At 51.3% G+C, this 19,293-nt stretch overlaps 1 protein-coding gene across 1 annotated transcript in view; it reads left to right on the top strand.

The window, feature by feature from the left end:
- The first annotated feature begins 518 nt into the window (after positions 1 to 518).
- Positions 519 to 19,293, top strand: part of FA2H (fatty acid 2-hydroxylase) — an 89,166-nt gene continuing 70,391 nt past the window's right edge. The window contains exon 1 of the mRNA XM_073605919.1: positions 519 to 851. Within this exon, the coding sequence (XP_073462020.1) occupies positions 588 to 851 (264 nt within the window). The 5' untranslated portion in view covers positions 519 to 587. The remainder of the gene's footprint in view (positions 852 to 19,293) is intronic.

Raw genomic sequence — 19,293 nt, 5'->3', positions numbered from 1 at the left:
TATATATATATATACACCGTATCTCACAAAAGTATATATATATATATATATATATATATATATATATATATATATAGTGTATGTCTAAAAAAAAAAACCTTCTTACTGTATTTGTAAAAAAAAAAAAACTGTCCAGGCTTCCCCTCGTGTGTTGTGCCCCCCTGTATATGTGTAAAAGAAAAATAAGAATGTTTACTGTATGTGTAAAAAAAAAAAAGAAAAAAAAATACTGTATGTGTAATAATAAAAAAACTAAAAAAAATACTGTATGTGTAGAAAAAAAAACTTTATACTGTACATGCATGACCAAAACTATTACTGTATATGCCAGATCACATATATATGTAAGAATAAAAACTTTTCACTGAATATGTAAAAAAAACAAACTTTTTTTTCCATGTGGGATACAAGAAGTTTGTGTGTAGTTGGTGCAGTTAGTGTGGTGTCCTGAGGGGGGCGGTGTTGATCCGGGGCGCTCCGCAGTAGGTGTAGTGGGCGGGGTCTGTGTATGAATATGTAATGATATGTAGATGAGGTAGAGGCTGAGTGGCTGGCTGGCTGGCTCTCCCTGGTACTCCGCTCTCTCTATGGCAGGACGCCGGGTGACCGCCGCCGAGCTCCGGGCACAGTGCTCCTCGGGCGCCTGCTGGCTCCTCCGGGGGCGGAAGGTGTACGATGTGTCCTCCTTCGTCCGGCTGCACCCCGGGGGGGAGAGGCTGCTGCTGGACCGAGCCGGGACGGACATCCAGGGGGAACTGGACGGACCCCCCCACCGGCACTCCGACAATGCGCTGCGCTGGCTGGAGCAATATTATGTGGGCGAGCTGGAGCCCGAGGAGCCCGGACAACAGGTGAGGGGCCCGGGGAGAGGAGGGGTACAGGTGTATATAGAGGAGGGGTACAGGTGTATATAGAGGAGGGGTACAGGTGTGTGTATATAGAGGAGGGGTACAGGTGTATACAGAGGAGGGGGTACAGGTGTATATAGAGGAGGGGGTACAGGTGTATATAGAGGAGGGGTACAGGTGTATATAGATGAGGGGGTACAGGTGTATATAGAGGAGGGGGTACAGGTGTATATAGAGGAGGGGGTACAGGTGTATATAGAGGAGGGGTACAGGTGTATATAGAGGAGGGGATACAGGTGTATATAGATGAGGGGGTGCAGGTCTATATAGAGGAGGGGGTACAGGTGTATATAGAGGAGGGGTACAGGTGTATATAGAGGAGGGGGTGCAGGTCTATATAGAGGAGGGGGTGCAGGTGTGTGTATATAGAGGAGGGGTACAGGTGTATATAGATGAGGGGATACAGGTGTATATAGAGGAGGGGGATACAGGTGTATATAGAGGAGGGGGTACAGGTGTATATAGAGGAGGGGGTACAGGTGTATATAGAGGAGGGGGTGCAGGTGTATATAGAGGAGGGGGTGCAGGTGTATATAGAGGAGGGGTACAGGTGTATATAGAGCAGTACAGGTGTATATAGAGGAGGGGGTACAGGTGTATATAGAGGAGGGGGTACAGGTGTATATAGAGGAGGGGTACAGGTGTGTGTATATAGAGGAGGGGTACAGGTGTATATAGAGGAGTACAGGTGTATATAGAGGAGGGGTACAGGTGTGTGTGTATATAGAGGAAGGGGTACAGGTGTATATAGAGGAGGGGTACAGGTGTGTGTATATAGAGGAGGGGGTACAGGTGTATATAGATGAGTACAGGTGTATATAGAGGAGGGGGTACAGGTGTATATAGAGGAGGGCGTACAGGTGTATATAGAGGAGGGGGGACAGGTGTATATAGGAGGAGGGACAGGTGTATACAGTATATAGGAGGGGGGACAGGTGTATACAGTATATAGGAGGGGGGACAGGTGTATACAGTATATAGGAGGGGGGACAGGTGTATATAGAGGGGGGACAGGTGTATGTCATGTGTACAGGTGAATGTTAGGTTATGATATATATAATGGGTACAGGTGTGTGTATATAAAGCTACGAGTACAGGTGCATAAGTGATACAATGTATATAATGGGTACAGGTATATAGGAGGGTGTATGATGTATATAGGTGGGTGTATGATGTATATAGGAGAATGTATATAATGAGTACAGGTGTATAGGAGGGTGCATGATGTATATAATGGGTACAGGTGTATAGGAGGGTGTATGATGTATATAGGAGAATGTATATAATGTGTACAGGTATATAGGTGGGTGTATGATGTATATAATGGGGACAGGTGTATAGGTGGGTGTATGATGTGTATATAGGAGGGTGTATGATGTATATGAGTACAGGTAGTACAGTTTGGAAGGTGTACACGGGGCTGGCTTGTTCCGGGGTGTTCATACAAGACTACACCTGTAGGAGTGGCTGGTAGAGGTAGACATGGCACCGGTGGAATGGGGTGTGCCACCCATCACTTTCCATACATTGTGTACACGGCTCACTGACATCATGGTGTGTGGGGGTGACACAGGTGGGGTAATATGGGGGTATATTGTGTCCCCGGTGTGTGTGTGATACAGGTATGTCTGGGTGCAGGTAGGAGCGGGGACAGTACCCCGGATTGGTGTGTATAACAATTTGATCTCTTTGCCCTTTATACATGTATATGGGATTGGTTCTCTTACCTATTACAGATGTATAGTTGTAGCACATTGTACAATCAGATTGTATGGTGTATGGTCAGCCTACCTATTATTTACTATGTAACCAGCAGAAGTATAAATCTGACAATACTCGGATCAGTTGTGGCAAAAATGAAAGATTGAATATCTGCGTCATCAGAGCGATCGAGAGTGAAGCGTCAAAACGTGCAAGTTTTTTTTGTGTGATTTTAGGATCATCGGTCATTTCTCATAGGGGTGCAACGGATCAAAAAACTCACGGTTCGGATTGTTCCAGGAGTCACGGTTCGGATCATTTTCGGATCAACAAAAAAAAAATCTTCCCCCACTGTAATATCCACAATCTCCCTATTGGCAGGGTATGGCAGAGTATTGTCAGGGCATTGCAGAGTATTGTCAGGGCATTGCAGAGTATTGTCAGGGCATTGCAGAGTATTGTCAGGGCATTGCAGAGTATTGTCAGGGCATTGCAGAGTATTGGCACTGCTGCCATCCGATCTCTCCCCTCCACTGTACAGATCAGTACACAGAGGGGAGAGAGGAACCGGCGTCATGACATGACGCCGGTTTGTTACAAGTGATCGCTCCGTCATTTGACGGAGCGTTTATGTGCTAAACGGCTGCCGGGTGTACTAAGATGACCGCCGCTCCGGAGCTAGGCCAAAGCCGCGGCCTTTCCTATGGCCGAGGCCACAGAGCGCTCCGCGGATCGCGGGTGTCCCGTACGGATCAACCTCCACGGATCGGATCATGGATCAATGACGATCCGTTGCACCCCTAATTTCTCATCACTAGGACCAGCACCCGCTCAACACCCCCCATTACCAGGACCAGCCCCCGCTCAGCACCTCGACATCACCAGGACCAGCCCCCCGCTCAGCACCCCAAAATTATCAGGACCAGCCCCCGCTCAGCACCTCAACATCACCAGGAACAGCCCCTGCTCAGCACCCCCCATCACCAGAACCAGCCTCCACTTAGCATCCCGACATTATCAGGACCAATTCCCCCCTTAGATCAGGTTCCCCATCAGAGTTCCCCCCTTAGATCAGGTTCCTCTTCAGAGTCCCCCATTACCTTTTGGGGGTTTGAAGTGAAGGCCATAGGCAGGCTCTGTTGACCTTAGTCCTCAGTCTGGGCACACTATGGGTATGTCACTGATCCCAGCAGAGGGTCGGATAATATCCTGTGACGGCTCTGACACCCATGGATAAATCAGAGCATAATCATCATTGGAATGAAAACTCCTGTCTGACTGTTGTGTGTGCGCTGAGATTTCACTGTTATTTCGTGGTGAGGGTTCAACGTCCATCTGAAATGTTTAGTCTTAGTTGTAGGAGCTTCAAAACCAAAGGTGTGCAAAGTCTTAGGCCTCATTCACACAAGCGACAAGCTCCCCGCCCTTACATCAGGGTCTCCACCAGAGCCCTACCTTACACCAGGGTCTCCACCAGAGCCCTACCTTACATCAGGGTCTCCACCAGAGCCCTACCTTACATCAGGGTCTCCACCGGAGCCCTACCTTACATCAGGGTCTCCACCGGAGCCCTGCCTTACATCAGTGTCTCCACCGGAGCCCTGCCTTGCCTCCAGGGTCTCCACCGGAGCCCACCCCTTGCCTCCAGGGTCTCCACCGGAGCCCACCCCTTGCCTCCAGGGTCTCCACCGGAGTCCCCCCCTCTTGCCTCCAGGGTCCCCACCGGAGTCCCCCCCTCTTGCCTCCAGGGTCCCCACCGGAGTCCCCCCCTCTTGCCTCCAGGGTCCCCACCGGAGTCCCCCCCTCTTGCCTCCAGGGTCCCCACCGGAGTCCCCCCCTCTTGCCTCCAGGGTCCCCACCGGAGTCCCCCCCTCTTGCCTCCAGGGTCCCCACCGGAGTCCCCCCCCCTTGCCTCCAGGGTCCCCACCGGAGTCCCCCCCCCCTTGCCTCCAGGGTCCCCACCGGATTCCCCCCCCTTGCCTCCAGGGTCCCCACCGGATTCCCCCCCCTTGCCTCCAGGGTCCCCACCGGATTCCCCCCCCTTGCCTCCAGGGTCCCCACCGGATTCCCCCCCCTTGCCTCCAGGGTCCCCACCGGATTCCCCCCCCCTTGCCTCCAGGGTCCCCACCGGATTCCCCCCCCCTTGCCTCCAGGGTCCCCACCGGATTCCCCCCCCCTTGCCTCCAGGGTCCCCACCGGATTCCCCCCCCCCTTGCCTCCAGGGTCCCCACCGGATTCCCCCCCCCTTGCCTCCAGGGTCCCCACCGGATTCCCCCCCCCCTTGCCTCCAGGGTCCCCACCGGATTCCCCCCCCCTTGCCTCCAGGGTCCCCACCGGATTCCCCCCCCCCTTGCCTCCAGGGTCCCCACCGGATTCCCCCCCCCCTTGCCTCCAGGGTCCCCACCGGATTCCCCCCCCCCTTGCCTCCAGGGTCCCCACCGGAGTCCCCCCCCCTTGCCTCCAGGGTCCCCACCGGAGTCCCCCCCCCTTGCCTCCAGGGTCCCCACCGGAGTCCCCCCCCCTTGCCTCCAGGGTCCCCACCGGAGTCCCCCCCCCTTGCCTCCAGGGTCCCCACCGGAGTCCCCCCCCCCTTGCCTCCAGGGTCCCCACCGGAGTCCCCCCCCCCCTTGCCTCCAGGGTCCCCACCGGAGTCCCCCCCCCCCTTGCCTCCAGGGTCCCCACCGGAGTCCCCCCCCCCCCCTTGCCTCCAGGGTCCCCACCGGAGTCCCCCCCCCCCCCTTGCCTCCAGGGTCCCCACCGGAGTCCCCCCCCCCCCCTTGCCTCCAGGGTCCCCACCGGAGTCCCCCCCCCCCCCCTTGCCTCCAGGGTCCCCACCGGAGCCCCCCCCCCCCCTTGCCTCCAGGGTCCCCACCGGAGTCCCCCCCCCTTGCCTCCAGGGTCCCCACCGGAGTCCCCCCCCCCCTTGCCTCCAGGGTCCCCACCGGAGTCCCCCCCTACATCAGGGTCCCCACCGGAGTCCCCCCCCCTTGCCTCCAGGGTCCCCACCGGAGTCCCCCCCCCTTGCCTCCAGGGTCCCCACCGGATTCCCCCCCCCTTGCCTCCAGGGTCCCCACCGGATTCCCCCCCCCCTTGCCTCCAGGGTCCCCACCGGAGTCCCCCCCCCTTGCCTCCAGGGTCCCCACCGGAGTCCCCCCCCTTGCCTCCAGGGTCCCCACCGGAGTCCCCCCCCCTTGCCTCCAGGGTCCCCACCGGAGTCCCCCCCCCTTGCCTCCAGGGTCCCCACCGGAGTCCCCCCCCTTGCCTCCAGGGTCCCCACCGGAGTCCCCAGGGTCCCCACCGGAGTCCCCCCCCCCCCTTGCCTCCAGGGTCCCCACCGGAGTCCCCCCCCCCCCTTGCCTCCAGGGTCCCCACCGGAGTCCCCCCCCCCCTTGCCTCCAGGGTCCCCACCGGAGTCCCCCCCCCTTGCCTCCAGGGTCCCCACCGGAGTCCCCCCCCCTTGCCTCCAGGGTCCCCACCGGAGTCCCCCCCCCTTGCCTCCAGGGTCCCCACCGTAGTCCCCCCCCCCTTGCCTCCAGGGTCCCCACCGTAGTCCCCCCCCCCCCCCTTGCCTCCAGGGTCCCCACCGTAGTCCACCCCCCCTTGCCTCCAGGGTCCCCACCGTAGTCCCCCCCCCCTTGCCTCCAGGGTCCCCACCGTAGTCCCCCCCCCCTTGCCTCCAGGGTCCCCACCGTAGTCCCCCCCCCCCCTTGCCTCCAGGGTCCCCACCGTAGTCCCCCCCCCCCTTGCCTCCAGGGTCCCCACCGTAGTCCCCCCCCCCCCCTTGCCTCCAGGGTCCCCACCGTAGTCCCCCCCCCCCCTTGCCTCCAGGGTCCCCACCGTAGTCCCCCCCCCCTTGCCTCCAGGGTCCCCACCGGAGTCCCCCCCCTTGCCTCCGGAGTCCCCCCCCCCTTGCCTCCAGGGTCCCCACCGGAGTCCCATCCCCCCCCTTGCCTCCAGGGTCCCCACCGGAGTCCCGTCCCCCCCCCTTGCCTCCAGGGTCCCCACCGGAGTCCCATCCCCCCCCCTTGCCTCCAGGGTCCCCACCGGAGTCCCGTCCCCCCCCCTTGCCTCCAGGGTCCCCACCGGAGTCCCGTCCCCCCTCCTTGCCTCCAGGGTCCCCACCGGAGTCCCGTCCCCCCCCCCTTGCCTCCAGGGTCCCCACTGGAGTCCCGTCCCCCCCCCTTGCCTCCAGGGTCCCCACCGGAGTCCCGTCCCCCCCCCTTGCCTCCAGGGTCCCCACCGGAGTCCCGTCCCCCCCCCTTGCCTCCAGGGTCCCCACCGGAGTCCCGTCCCCCCCCCTTGCCTCCAGGGTCCCCACCGGAGTCCCCCCCCCCTTGCCTCCAGGGTCCCCACCGGAGTCCCCCCCCCCTTGCCTCCAGGGTCCCCACCGGAGTCCCCCCCTCCCTTGCCTCCAGGGTCCCCAACGGAGTCCCCCCCCCCTTGCCTCCAGGGTCCCCACCGGTGCCCCGCCTTACATCAGGGTCTCCACCGGAGCCCCGCCTTGCCTCTGGGTCCCCATAGGAGCCCTCCCTCCTTACCTCTGGGTCCCCATCAGAGCCCCCCCCCCCCCAACCTTACATCAGGGTCTCTATCAGAGCAGTGGGATGATGGGAGTGATTGTACAGAGATCAGTGTCAGTACTGGAGTTGTTCTGTGCAGTTGGGACTGGTGGGGTGGACGGTGTCACTGGTGTCTGGAATGTGGAGTTTCAGGTTGGGATGCGGGTGAAGGCAGCTGACAGATCCAGTCCTACAAGTCTCATCCCTGTCTCAGCATTACTCAGCACAGAGGCTGTGCAGTGAGGAGGGGGGCCGGGCCGAGCCGTGCTGTGTGTGTCTATGGACGCACATAGCACAGCTCACGAGCGCACCCACGCGAGTGCCCCCATAGGAAGCCGTTTGCCCTGGGGGCAGACACAGAAGAGGAGGTGCGGACAGCGGGGGACCCCAGGAGAGAAGGATCGGGGCGTCTCTGTGCAAAACTATTACAAAGCAGGTAAGTATAGACATGTTTAATATTGTAGTAATTAAAAAAAAAATAAGGGAAAAAAAAAAAAAGCTCAGCCTTTACAACCACTTTAACCACTTCAGCTCCGGAAGATTTTACCCCTCTTTTATGACCAGGCCATTTATTGGTACTGTGCTACTTTAAAAGGCAATTGCGCGGTCATGCAATGCTGTACCTAAATTTAATTTATATAATCCCCCCCCCCCCCACAAATAGAGCTTTATTTTGGTGGTATTTGATCACCTCTGCATTTTTTTTATCTTTTGAAATATAAAAGAAAAAAGACCAAAAATTTTGAAAAAACAAAAAACTATATTTTTTTACTTTGTGCTATAAAACATATCCAATAAAAAAATAAAATAAAAAATAAAATTTCTTTGGTTAAAAAAAAAAATCCCAATAAGTGTATGTTTGAGTTACGTGAAAGTTTTAGCGTCTACAAACTATGGGATAGATAGATAGATAGACTGAAATTTACATTTTTCAATTTTTTTATACTACTAATGGCAGCAATTTATAATGGGACTGAGAGTGCGGTGGGCATTCTGACACTAACTGACGCTGGGGGAAACTGACTAACTGCCAGTGACATCACCAGCGATAATACTATACACTGTCACTGTACTAATGGCACTGGCTGGAAAGGGGGTAACATCAGGGGCGATCAAAGGGGTTAAATGTGTTCCTAACAATGTGTAATGTGTGCTGCTTTTACTAACAGATCTCCCTGTTTCTCATCCCTGCTTTGCAGGGATAGGAAACTGACAGATCGCTCCCTCTGTACAGAGCACTGGGTTGTGATTGGACACAGCCGATCAGCAGATCCCGGGCATGAATCATTGGCTGGGACTTGTTGACAGGCTCCCGCTGTGTACAGTCACAGCGGGGGCGGGGCACGTGCACGAACCTGGAAGTAAGCAATGAAGTACGGGTACGTCGCTTTGCCTACCGCGGCTCCTCGCCCGCAGTACATTGCAGGTGGTCGGTCACCAAGGGGTTAATGGTTTTTGCACCAAATCCATGTAGCTACACTTTTGGTTCTGTCATCAACTCGTGCGCCAGATTCGTGTAGCTCTAAAATGCGTCGCCTTTATATTGTGGCGGGACGAATGCGCCAAATTCAAAATAAAATTACGACCGTTCACGTCGTACAAGTAGAGCTCATTAAGACCAAAACCGTCTTCTGGGGGAACTGAGAGAGAAACGGGCGCAAGACCGAAAGTGTCTCACAGGCGTGCATCGAATTCAAGTACGAGTTCTAGACGGGCGCAGGAATCTGCGACACTTTTAGAATGCACATGGGATACTTTCGCAAAAAACCTCTCCGAACCAATCTTTATGAATTCCAGGGATTGAGTTTCAGCCAATGAGGCCCCGGTTCGCTCTTGGCAAACTGGAATCGCGAGGCGGTATCACTGCGATTCCGGACGGGGCCCAGGTGGCTGAAACTCAGTCCCTGGAATCCATAAAGACTGGCGCAAGTTTAGCGAGAAAAGATATCCCGCGTGCGTTCACTGAAAAATGCGTGATGTGCTTTTAGGTGGCATTTATTCGAAGTGGCGCGCCTTTAACTAATTGCCGGAAGCTTGTCGCCCAAAAAAAGGTGCAGGAGTTTTTTGTGGGGGGGGGGGGGGCGGGGGGCGGCAAACACGCATAGGCCAGCCTATTGAAGTGAATGAGCAGTCCGATTTGCGACACGTGGAATTGCGTGAAAATCGGCCACACAAAATTGTGCCAGGGAACGCGAGTTTCCCGCTTTGTAGAGTGTGAACGCGGCTTTACATGTCATCCGGTTGGAGTTTCCATTCACTGAGGATCTTGTGTATTGATGTAGAAATAATTGTTACATAATTGTTACATTGTATTTTCTATGAATCTGTTCATTGAGGAAACGAGACGGTTTACTATCAGCTCTTTGTGATGATGTCTGTCTGTAAACGAAGGCAGCAGGACGATCGTTCGAGATGCCGGAGACACCGGAAACTATTTATATCTCCTAATGGTGATCCTTAAAGTGTGTTTAGTGTGGTCACCGGGCAGCCATCGTTCTGTGCCCTCCGATCACCAATCAGCCGTCTCCGACTCTGCTGGGCATGCAAACTGCTTTCCAATGTTTGGAAACACTTGAGATGATTGTAGGAAGATGTTTGTTTCTCTGTGTCCATGTGCAGAGTGAATGGGAGTGACTTAATTATTATCAATCAGCTGCTGCACCTGCAGGGCTCTAATGAGGAAAGTGACAGGGTCTGTATCCCTTTTATATGTAATTGATTTCCCTTTGGGAGTATCTCACCAAAAATGACACTTTTGTTGCAGGGGGTGCCCAAAATCTGACTTGTATCTTAGTGCAGACATCTGGGAAGATCAGTGAGCCAATCGCACAAGCGGGAAATGACGTTTCTGTGTACAGAGCGCCTCCAGGTGGCTGTATTGAATTTTACGGAAAATTACAACACCTGGAGATTGAAAAAGAAAGGGAATTATTAACAACATCAAATTACAATATGACTCATGTAGTGATTGTATGTGATGTATTATTATTTTTTTAATTTCCATTTTTTTTCCCATGATAATGGATTTATCCTTTAAGAGCCAAGAAAGTATTATTTTCAGGCGGGAATGGGGGCTCCCCGGGCAGGTTATAGGATGGGGGATGGGGGATGGGGGCTTTTGATGATCTGATGAAGATATCGGTGGGATCGGCGCTCCTCCCCCACATTACAGTAACATGTACAACCAGCCCGGAGACTTCCTGCTCAGATCTGTATCTGTTGATATTTGGTGGTTTGTGCCGCGGCCCGTCTCCGGTTTCATGGAAGGTGAGAAGATGTAATCATTTGTCTCCGGGCCAAACTCTGCATCCAGATCTCCAGACGAATGTGCCAGAGCCATCGATTCCCCGACTGCATGCGGCTGTTCCCACCTCACTCGCCATCATCAGTGCAGAGCATGGAAACCATTGTCCGGAGAAAAATCGTTTCCGAGCGTTTCATGAATCACTCAGAAACTTGCGTTTTTTTTGTACGCATTCACGAAACGCGTGTCACACTAGCGGTGCCATTCATTGTAGGGATGCTCCGATATCTCATTCGCAAAAAATGATCGGCCAAAAATTGGGTTATCTTCATCTTAGAAAAAGAATTCACTCTTTTTCTTTGTGGCAATGGCCGGCGGAACACGTAAGGGGCCAAATCTTTCCGATCGGGATACTTGCTGGCTGTGCTACAGCCGAATGACGGCTACTAAGGGGGCGGCCAGTTCTGGGAGCGTGTCTTATGACGTCCTCCCGTGATTGTGCCCGCTGCGTGCCCGCTGCTATGTGCAGGCAGCGCACCACACGATCTGTGATCGCTCTATCACTAGGACACAGAGATCACAGATCGGGGTAAAGGGCCAATCACAGCTGACTGTAAACACAAGCCAGTTACTGACATTCCTTTCCTCACACTGACAGCATGAGAGAGGAGAGGAGAGCCGATAACCAGCTTGTGTAAAAGGGACATTTACACTGATTATCAGGTGTATCAGTGTCCTTATTATCATTGCAGTCCCAACAGTGCCCACCAGTGCTTCCAATCAGTGCTGCCAGTAAGTGCCCATCAGTTCCAGTTATCAGTGCCCTTCAGTGCTACCCATTGGTGCCGCCCATCAGTGCACTTCAGTACTACCCTTCAGTGCCCATCAGTGGCACCTATCAGTGCAGCCTCATCAGTGGCACCTATCAGTGCAGCCTCATCAGTGGCACCTATCAGTGCAGCCTCATCAGTGCCCTATGGTGCCTCCTCATCAGTGCCCATCAATGCAGCCTCATCATTGCCTCCTCATCAGTGCTGCCTCATCAGTGCAGCTCATCAGTGCCGTCTCATCAGTGCCCATCAATGCCTCCTCATCAGTACTCATCATTGCCTCCTCATCAGTGCTGCCTCATCAGTGCCTATCAGTGCCGCCTCATCAGTGAAGGAGAAAAATTACCTGTTTGCAATTTTTTTTTTAGCAAACTATGATTTTTTTTTTTGGTCTTTATTTGTTTATTTTGCAAAAAATGCTTGAAAAATGATTAAATGCCACCAAAGAAAGCTCTATTTGTCTATAAAAAAATGATAAAAATGTCCTATGAGTAAAGTGTTACATAACTGCGTAATTGTCATTCAAAGTGTGACAGCGCTGAAAGCTGAAAATTGGCACCTGGGCAGGAAGGGGGTGAAAGTGCCCGGTATTGAAGGGGTTAAATATAGAGGAGAGAGGAGAGAGCGCTGAATTTATGATAAACAGTTCAACTGGATTTTATGGATGAAAAAAGTAAAAAGACACAACGCGTTTCAGGGGCTTCAATCTCCCTTCATCAGAGCTTGTGGTGTTGGAGCTGGAAGGTATCTGGACCAAAGACGGTGTATATGGGGGTGTATATGGGGGTGTATACAGGGTGTATTTGGGACGTATATGGGGATGTATAGGGGGTGTATATGGGGTTATATGGGGTGGATAGGCATGTATGAGCCTGGAGTCTCACTTCATTTTGAATGGCACTCCAACGCAAGATGGGCTCCTTCACACTAGTGCTGATCTCCGTGTTTAGATCGCTCTTCAGAGAGCATTTGACGGGCAGTGAGGAGGTGTCGTATCACCGCCTGCTTTAACCCCTTGATGGCTGCACTAGCGCACCTGAACCACGTGCTTTGTATGTGGTTGTGGGGCCCTTGCGCAGCGGCCCCATTCACTTGAATATGTTGCGTTCAGTATAATTCCTGCTGCTGCTCCTCCTACCTGGAGGCGGGCTTAGAAGCAAGGCGACCTCTAAAGGGACCATTTACAAACCTGGACATCAAAGAAAAAAAAAACTAAATATGGAACAGCAAACTGAAACACAAGCAATAATACGAAAAGTCGTGTAAAAAAAAAAAGGTGTCATAATAACTTTAGAATGATGAGAACTTCCTGAAAATATAGTCTGGATCCCCAGCTTAGTCACCCCAGCCTGTGATGGGTCAGTGAGGGAGCAAAGGTTGGGGTGACCCCCTGCTCTTTCAAGCATGCTCCCAGTGTTGGCGTGATGGCACTGTGCAATGCAGTAGTGCCTGATTGGCTCACATCCCCCCCCCCAGTGCTGTGCATGACAGGAAGCTAATATAAGTACAGGTAGAGATAACTATCAGAATGCATTGAGCGATTGTTTATAATGAAAGGAGAAGATTAAATGGTATTTGGGGTGTCCAGATTTCGTGACCCCCGTGATGTGTGTCTGTATTTGGTGTCCCCCGTCCCATGATCTGTGCACTACCATTCCACGTCTAATGGATTTTTCAGTGACGGTTGTCGGGGATTCTGTGGTAATACCAAAAATTCCGTCTATCAGTTCCCTAATTTCAATTTTTTTTTTTTTTTTTGGGTCGGGTTTTCTGGACTTTTGAAATCTAAAGCTATGACAAAAAAACTCCCCAGAACTTCGTCCCGCTGGCCAAAAAAAATAAAAACAACATTTACAACCGAGGTCCCCGACCATTCCCACTAAAGACTATTTTGGCCAAAGTTGTGCTTTATTATAAATGTGGAAATGTGTTTATATAACCGGAGCTCTGCATAGGCTGGCTGGATGAATGTCTGGGGCTTCACTTGTAATGTTTAGTGGATTGCCCCACCCACGAGGACCTTTTGTGGGTATAAATTGACTTCTTTTCATTCTTTGTGGACTGTAACATCACCAGACACAGGATCCCCGGTGTGATTTGGGTCTCAGAGCTCAGGGAGGGGTCTGATATGTTTCAGGAGGCAGGGCAGTGATAATTACCCTCCCCTTTTATTGGTGTTCACTGGCAGTGATAATTACCCTCCCCTTTTATTGGTGTTCACTGGCAGTGATAATTGCCCTCCCCTTTTATTGGTGGTCACTGGCAGTGATGATTACCCTCCCCTTTTATTGGTTGTCACAGGCAGTGATAATTGCCCCCCCTTTTCCTTGGTGGTCACTGGCAGTGATAATTGACCCCCCCTTCCCTTTCATTGGTGGTGGGTCATTGGCTATGATAAATACCCCCCCTCCTTTTTTATTATTGGTCATTTGTAGTGATCATTACCTCACCCCTCTTTCATTAATTGTTGCTGGCAGTGAAATTTGTCCCCCCCCCCCATCATTGGTGGTCACTGTTAGTGATAATTGCTCACCCCTTTTATTAGTGGTCACTGGGAAGGATAATTGCCCCCTTCCTTTATTGGCAGATATTGTAGTTCTACTGTGCAGGTGCTGAAAAACAGAGGGCATTCCAGCACCCGGCCTCCCAATACCACTGTATACTGCTGCTGAGTGTACTGAAAGATGGGCGCTGCGGGAGATGGGCGCTGCGGGAGATGGGCGCTGCGGGAGATGGGCGCTGTGAGACGGGGGCGCTGCAGGATGGTGCCCTAAATTCAGGGACTGTCCTGCAAGATCGAGGACACAAGAATGGCAAAAATCATACCTGCTGTACTTAGTTTTTGTGGCCCGTCAATGTCTACATATTGCATTGTTTCTGACAATGTCTCACTCATAGGGCCATTGGGGGAGGGATGGAAGTAGGTGAACATTTTGTCTGCAGTTTTGTTGGCGAGTACTTACCAGTTTCAGGATCCCGAGTGTGATATGGGCCCTGGAGTTCAGACAGAGGTCCAGGGTGTTCAGGGGGGCGGGGCCGTGACACAGTGAAATAATGTCAAACTCAGATAGTTAGATAATGGTTTCTGACTAACTGAGCCAAATAACACAAGGAGGCTGATAAAACCTCAGACTGGCTGTGCAAAGAAAGGAAACATAAGAAATGTAACTTCTTGAAAGTAGTTTTGTTTTGTTTTTTTTTCTTTGGTTGATGACGAGTACACGGGTCAGGGGACAGAAATAGGCTTTCCTTGATCAGTTTTTGCATAGACTTCCCAGCTGACATGATGGAGCTTCTGCTTTCAGTCTGACTGCTCTGGATGTAATCTCATGGTCAGGCCTTTGACACCACACTGTGCCCAGGCGGTCATTCACACCAGAAAATGTGACCGCATATTTGCTTTCTGTTTTTCTTCCCGATGGGACTGAGAACAGAGTGATGCAGAAAGAATTTGGAATATTTGGATTGGAGTATTGTGTGCTGGATCTTACCTGGTCCCACCAGACCTACTACCAAGATCCTCCAGCCCAGAGTATTATGTGCTGGATCTTACCTGGTCCCACCAGACTTTCTACTTCCAAGATCCTCCAGCCCAGAATATTATGTGCTGGATCTTACCTGGTCCCACCAGACTTTCTACTACCAAGATCTTACAGCCCAGAGTATTGTTTGCTGGATCTTACCTGGTCCCACCAGACTTTCTACTACCAAGATCTTACAGCCCAGAGTATTGTTTGCTGGATCTTACCTGGTCCCACCAGACCTTCTACTACGAAGATCTTCCAGCCCAGAGTATTGTGTGCTAGATCTTACCTGGTCCCACCAGACCTTCTACTACCAAGATCTTACAGCCCAGAGTATTGTGTGCTGGATTTTACCTGGTCCCACCAGACTTTCTACTTCCAAGATCCTCCAGCCCAGAGTATTGTGTGTGGGATCTTACCTGGTCCCACCAGACTTTCTACTACCAAGATCCTCCAGCACAGAGTATTGTGTGTGGGATCTTACCTGGTCCCACCAGACCTTCTACTACGAAGATCTTCCAGCCCAGTGCATTGTGTGCTGGATATTACCTGGTCCCACCAGTCTTTCCACTACCAAGATCTTCCAGCCCAGAGTATTGTGTGTGTGTGTGTGTGTGTGTGTGTGTGTGTGATATTACTTGGTCCCAGCAAACCTTCTGCTACCAAGATCTTCCAGCCCAGAGTATTGTTTGCTAGATTATACCTGGTCCCACCAGACCTTCTGCTACCAAGATCCTCCAGCCCAGAGTATTGTGTGCTGGATCTTACCTGGTCCCACCAGACCTACTACCAAGATATTCCAGCCCAGAGTATTGTGTGCTAGATCTTACCTAGGGCTGAGGAAAAAAAATCGATTTTAATCTTGAATCGAATTGAGAGGTCAAATCGATTCAAACTTTCAGCAAATCTTTTTCTCTTAATTTTTTTTTTTTTTCACCAATGTGCCGGCTGACAACGCGCCGGTCCTGAGGAGCTGCGGGCAGGAGTTTTTTAGGTGATGCCGTGGCTTCGGCCTAGTTCGCGAGGCCGGACGCCGCCGACTAGGCTGAAGCCGCGGCCTCGCCTAAAAACTCCTGCCCGCAGCTCCTCAGGACCGGCGCGATGTCCATCAAAAAAAAAAAACACTTGATTCGAATCGTTGTTCAAATCATTGTTGTTTTTTTTATTTTTTTTTTGGAGAAAATCGCCCAGCTCTAATTTTACCTGGTCCGCCCAGACCTTCTACTTACCAAGACCTTCCAGCCTGGAGTATTATCTGACAGAAAATATATACCTGTGCTCAAATCCCAGTAGCTTGTACATTTACTTAAACTATCAGGTGCTGATATGTGGTTACACCCCTTAGCACTACAAATTCTGGATGGACCCTCTGAATACTGCTACACACCCTTTCCAGCAAGCTATGCAATGAAAAACAGGGATTTTTAGTTCACACAATACATGCTTAAGCCGGCCAACTGCATCAAAGTAATCTTATTTATGGCCAGTCCTTCACTGCTTTGCCACTGCAAATGCTACGGTGGACACCAGGCCAACATGGGGCATAAAGACACAAGGTGGGGGAGAGAGACTAGGTTCAGGTCTGGTCACTAAACTGCATTAAAAAAAGGGAAAATATATATATTAAATATTTTTCAAGTGACCCTTTGCCCTATTTTGCTTGATAACCCCCCTGCTGATACCTTCCCTTTCTCACGCCCCACCTCTGTCCTGTTCTTGCGGGTGCCACGGGACGTACCTGGGCTTTTTTTTTTTTATTTATAGTTAGGTTGAAATAAAAGACACAAGTCCATCTAGTTCAAGCATAAAAACAAATAAATAAATAAAAAATATCAAACAATCCCATATACCCAATCCTATACCCACAGTTGATCCAGAGGAAGGCGAAAAACCCCAGCAAAGCATGATCCAATTTGCTACAGCAGGGGAAAAAATTCCTTCCTGATCCCAGAGAGGCCATCAGATTTTCCCTGGATCAACTTTACCTATAAATGTCAGTACCCAGTTATATTCTGTACATTTAGGAAAGAATCCAGGACTTTCTTAAAGCAATCCACTAAGCTGGCCAGAACCATCTCTGGAGGGAGTCTATTCCACATTTTCACAGCTCTTACTGTGAAGAAACCTTTCCGTATTTGGAGATGAAGTTTCTTTTCCTCTAGACGTCAAGAGTGCCCCCTTGTCCTCTGTGTTGACCGTAAAGAGAATAACTCAACACCAAGTTCACTATATGGACCCCTTATATATTTATACATGGTGATCATATCCCCCTTTAATCTCCTCTTCTCAAGAGGGAATAGATTCAGTTCCTCTAATCTTTCCTCATAGCTGAGCTCCTCCATGCCTCTTATCAGTTTGGTTGCCCTTCTCTGCACTTTCTCCAGTTCCCCGATATCCTTATTAAGAACTGGAGCCCAAAACTGAACTGCATATTCCAGATGAGGTCTTACTAATGATTTTTACAGATGATCTCTCTCTCTCTCTCTCTCTCTCTCTCTCTCTCTCTCTCTCTCTCTCTCTCTCTCTCTCTCTCTCTCGAGTCCATATCTCTCTCTCTCTCTCGAGTCCATATCTCTCTCTCTCTCTCGAGTCCATATCTCTCTCTCTCTCTCGAGTCCATATCTCTCTCTCTCTCTCGAGTCCATATCTCTCTCTCTCTCTCGAGTCCATATCTCTCTCTCTCTCTCGAGTCCATATCTCTCTTATACAAGAAAGGACTTTGCTCGCAGCTTGGCATTGCATGTTATTATTGAGCTTATGATCTACCAAAACCCCCAGATCCTTCTCCACCATTGATTCCCCCAGTTGTACTCCCCCAATCCCCCCATGCCCCCCCCCCCCAGTATGTATGATGCATATTCATAGCCCCCACGTCCATAACTTTACATTTATCAACATTAGACCTCATCTGCCACTTATTCATCCAATTAGACAGAGCATTGAGGTTGGTTGATTTAAAAGCCATATGACTTCCTCACTCATCCTCCCAAGATGCAACTCTGCATGTCTTGCTTGACCAATCACCAGACCCACGTCTGGTCACATGGGAACAGGAGGCGTGTCCTTAGTCCTGTGTAAGCTCTGACCAGGCCAACCTAGAGCTTAGACAGGGCTTTGGTGGCAGGGGTGTGCAGGGAAGGTTAATATTACCTGCTGTGAGGGTAGACAGGTTCACTTTTCAGGTGCACTATTATAGATTCTATTTCACGGTTGTTTTAATCAATGTTTTTTGTATGTGTTATTTTTAGTATAAATGATATCAAATCTTAATTTAAAACCAAGAATTTTATACAAGGTGCACCAATGACACAAATGTTCCAGAGCATTCTGGGTTTGTAGAACCTGAGCACAGCAGCAGCTTTTTATCTTTTCTCATTTCTCTCTTTTATTTGCTCACATTCTATTTCACTTTTCATCTCTTTCATTTCGAAGGAAAAGACGTCCAGGCATTTATAACGTTTGTCTTTGGATTACTGTGTGTGAATGCTCGTTGTTTTCTGTTTAGTCCTCCCATGTGACATCTGTGTGACCGCCGAGTTACTTCCCAATTATAGAGGAAACGAGAGATATTTTGTTTTCTTTACTTGGAATTATTTTTCTCAAGTCATTGTGATCACATACACCAGAAGGACAATGCTGTGTTGGTAGCGACCTCCGTTATACGTAGTCCACAGACTGGACTGTTGTCCTACCCCTCTTCCTATAGGATTCGACTTCAGCTGGTCACACTATTTGATTGTTCACATTCCTTTAAATTTACCAGCAGCAATGTAATGGGAAGGTCTACCTTAGGGGTGGCGCCCTTTGATAAAAAAGAACTATTAAGTCCCCACAAAAAGACTGCATGAAAAAACACAATGTGTCACAGTAGTGCCCTCTGCCCCCCTTCACATCACCCCCACAGTAGTGTCCTCTGCCCCCCTTCACATCACCCCCGCAGTAGTGTCTTCTGCCCCCCCTCCTTCACATCACCCCCACAGTAGTGTCCTCTGCCCCCCCTCCTTCACATCACCCCCACAGTAGTGTCCTCTGCCCCCCCTCCTTCACATCACCCCCACAGTAGTGTCCTCTGCCCCCCCTCCTTCACATCACCCCCACAGTAGTGTCCTCTGCCCCCCCTCCTTCACATCACCCCCACAGTAGTGTCCTCTGCCCCCTCCTCTCTTCACATCACCCCCACAGTAGTGTCCTCTGCCCCCCTCCTTCACATCACCCCCACAGTAGTGTCCTCTGCCCCCCCTCCTTCACATCACCCCCACAGTAGTGTCCTCTGCCCCCCCTCCTTCACATCACCCCCACAGTAGTGTCCTCTGCCCCCTCCTCTCTTCACATCACCCCCACAGTAGTGTCTTCTGCCCCCCCTCCTTCACATCACCCCCACAGTAGTGTCCTCTGCCCCCCCTCCTTCACATCACCCCCACAGTAGTGTCATCTGCCCCCTCCTCTCTTCACATCACCCCCACAGTAGTGTCCTCTGCCCCCCTTCACATCACCCCCACAGTAGTATCCTCTGCCCCCCCTCCTTCA

The sequence above is a fragment of the Aquarana catesbeiana genome, linkage group LG11, assembly GCF_042186555.1.
Source record: "Aquarana catesbeiana isolate 2022-GZ linkage group LG11, ASM4218655v1, whole genome shotgun sequence".
Lineage (NCBI taxonomy): Eukaryota > Metazoa > Chordata > Amphibia > Anura > Ranidae > Aquarana > Aquarana catesbeiana.
Note: the sequence above shows the minus strand (reverse complement) of the source record. Positions and strands in the feature narration are given on the sequence as shown.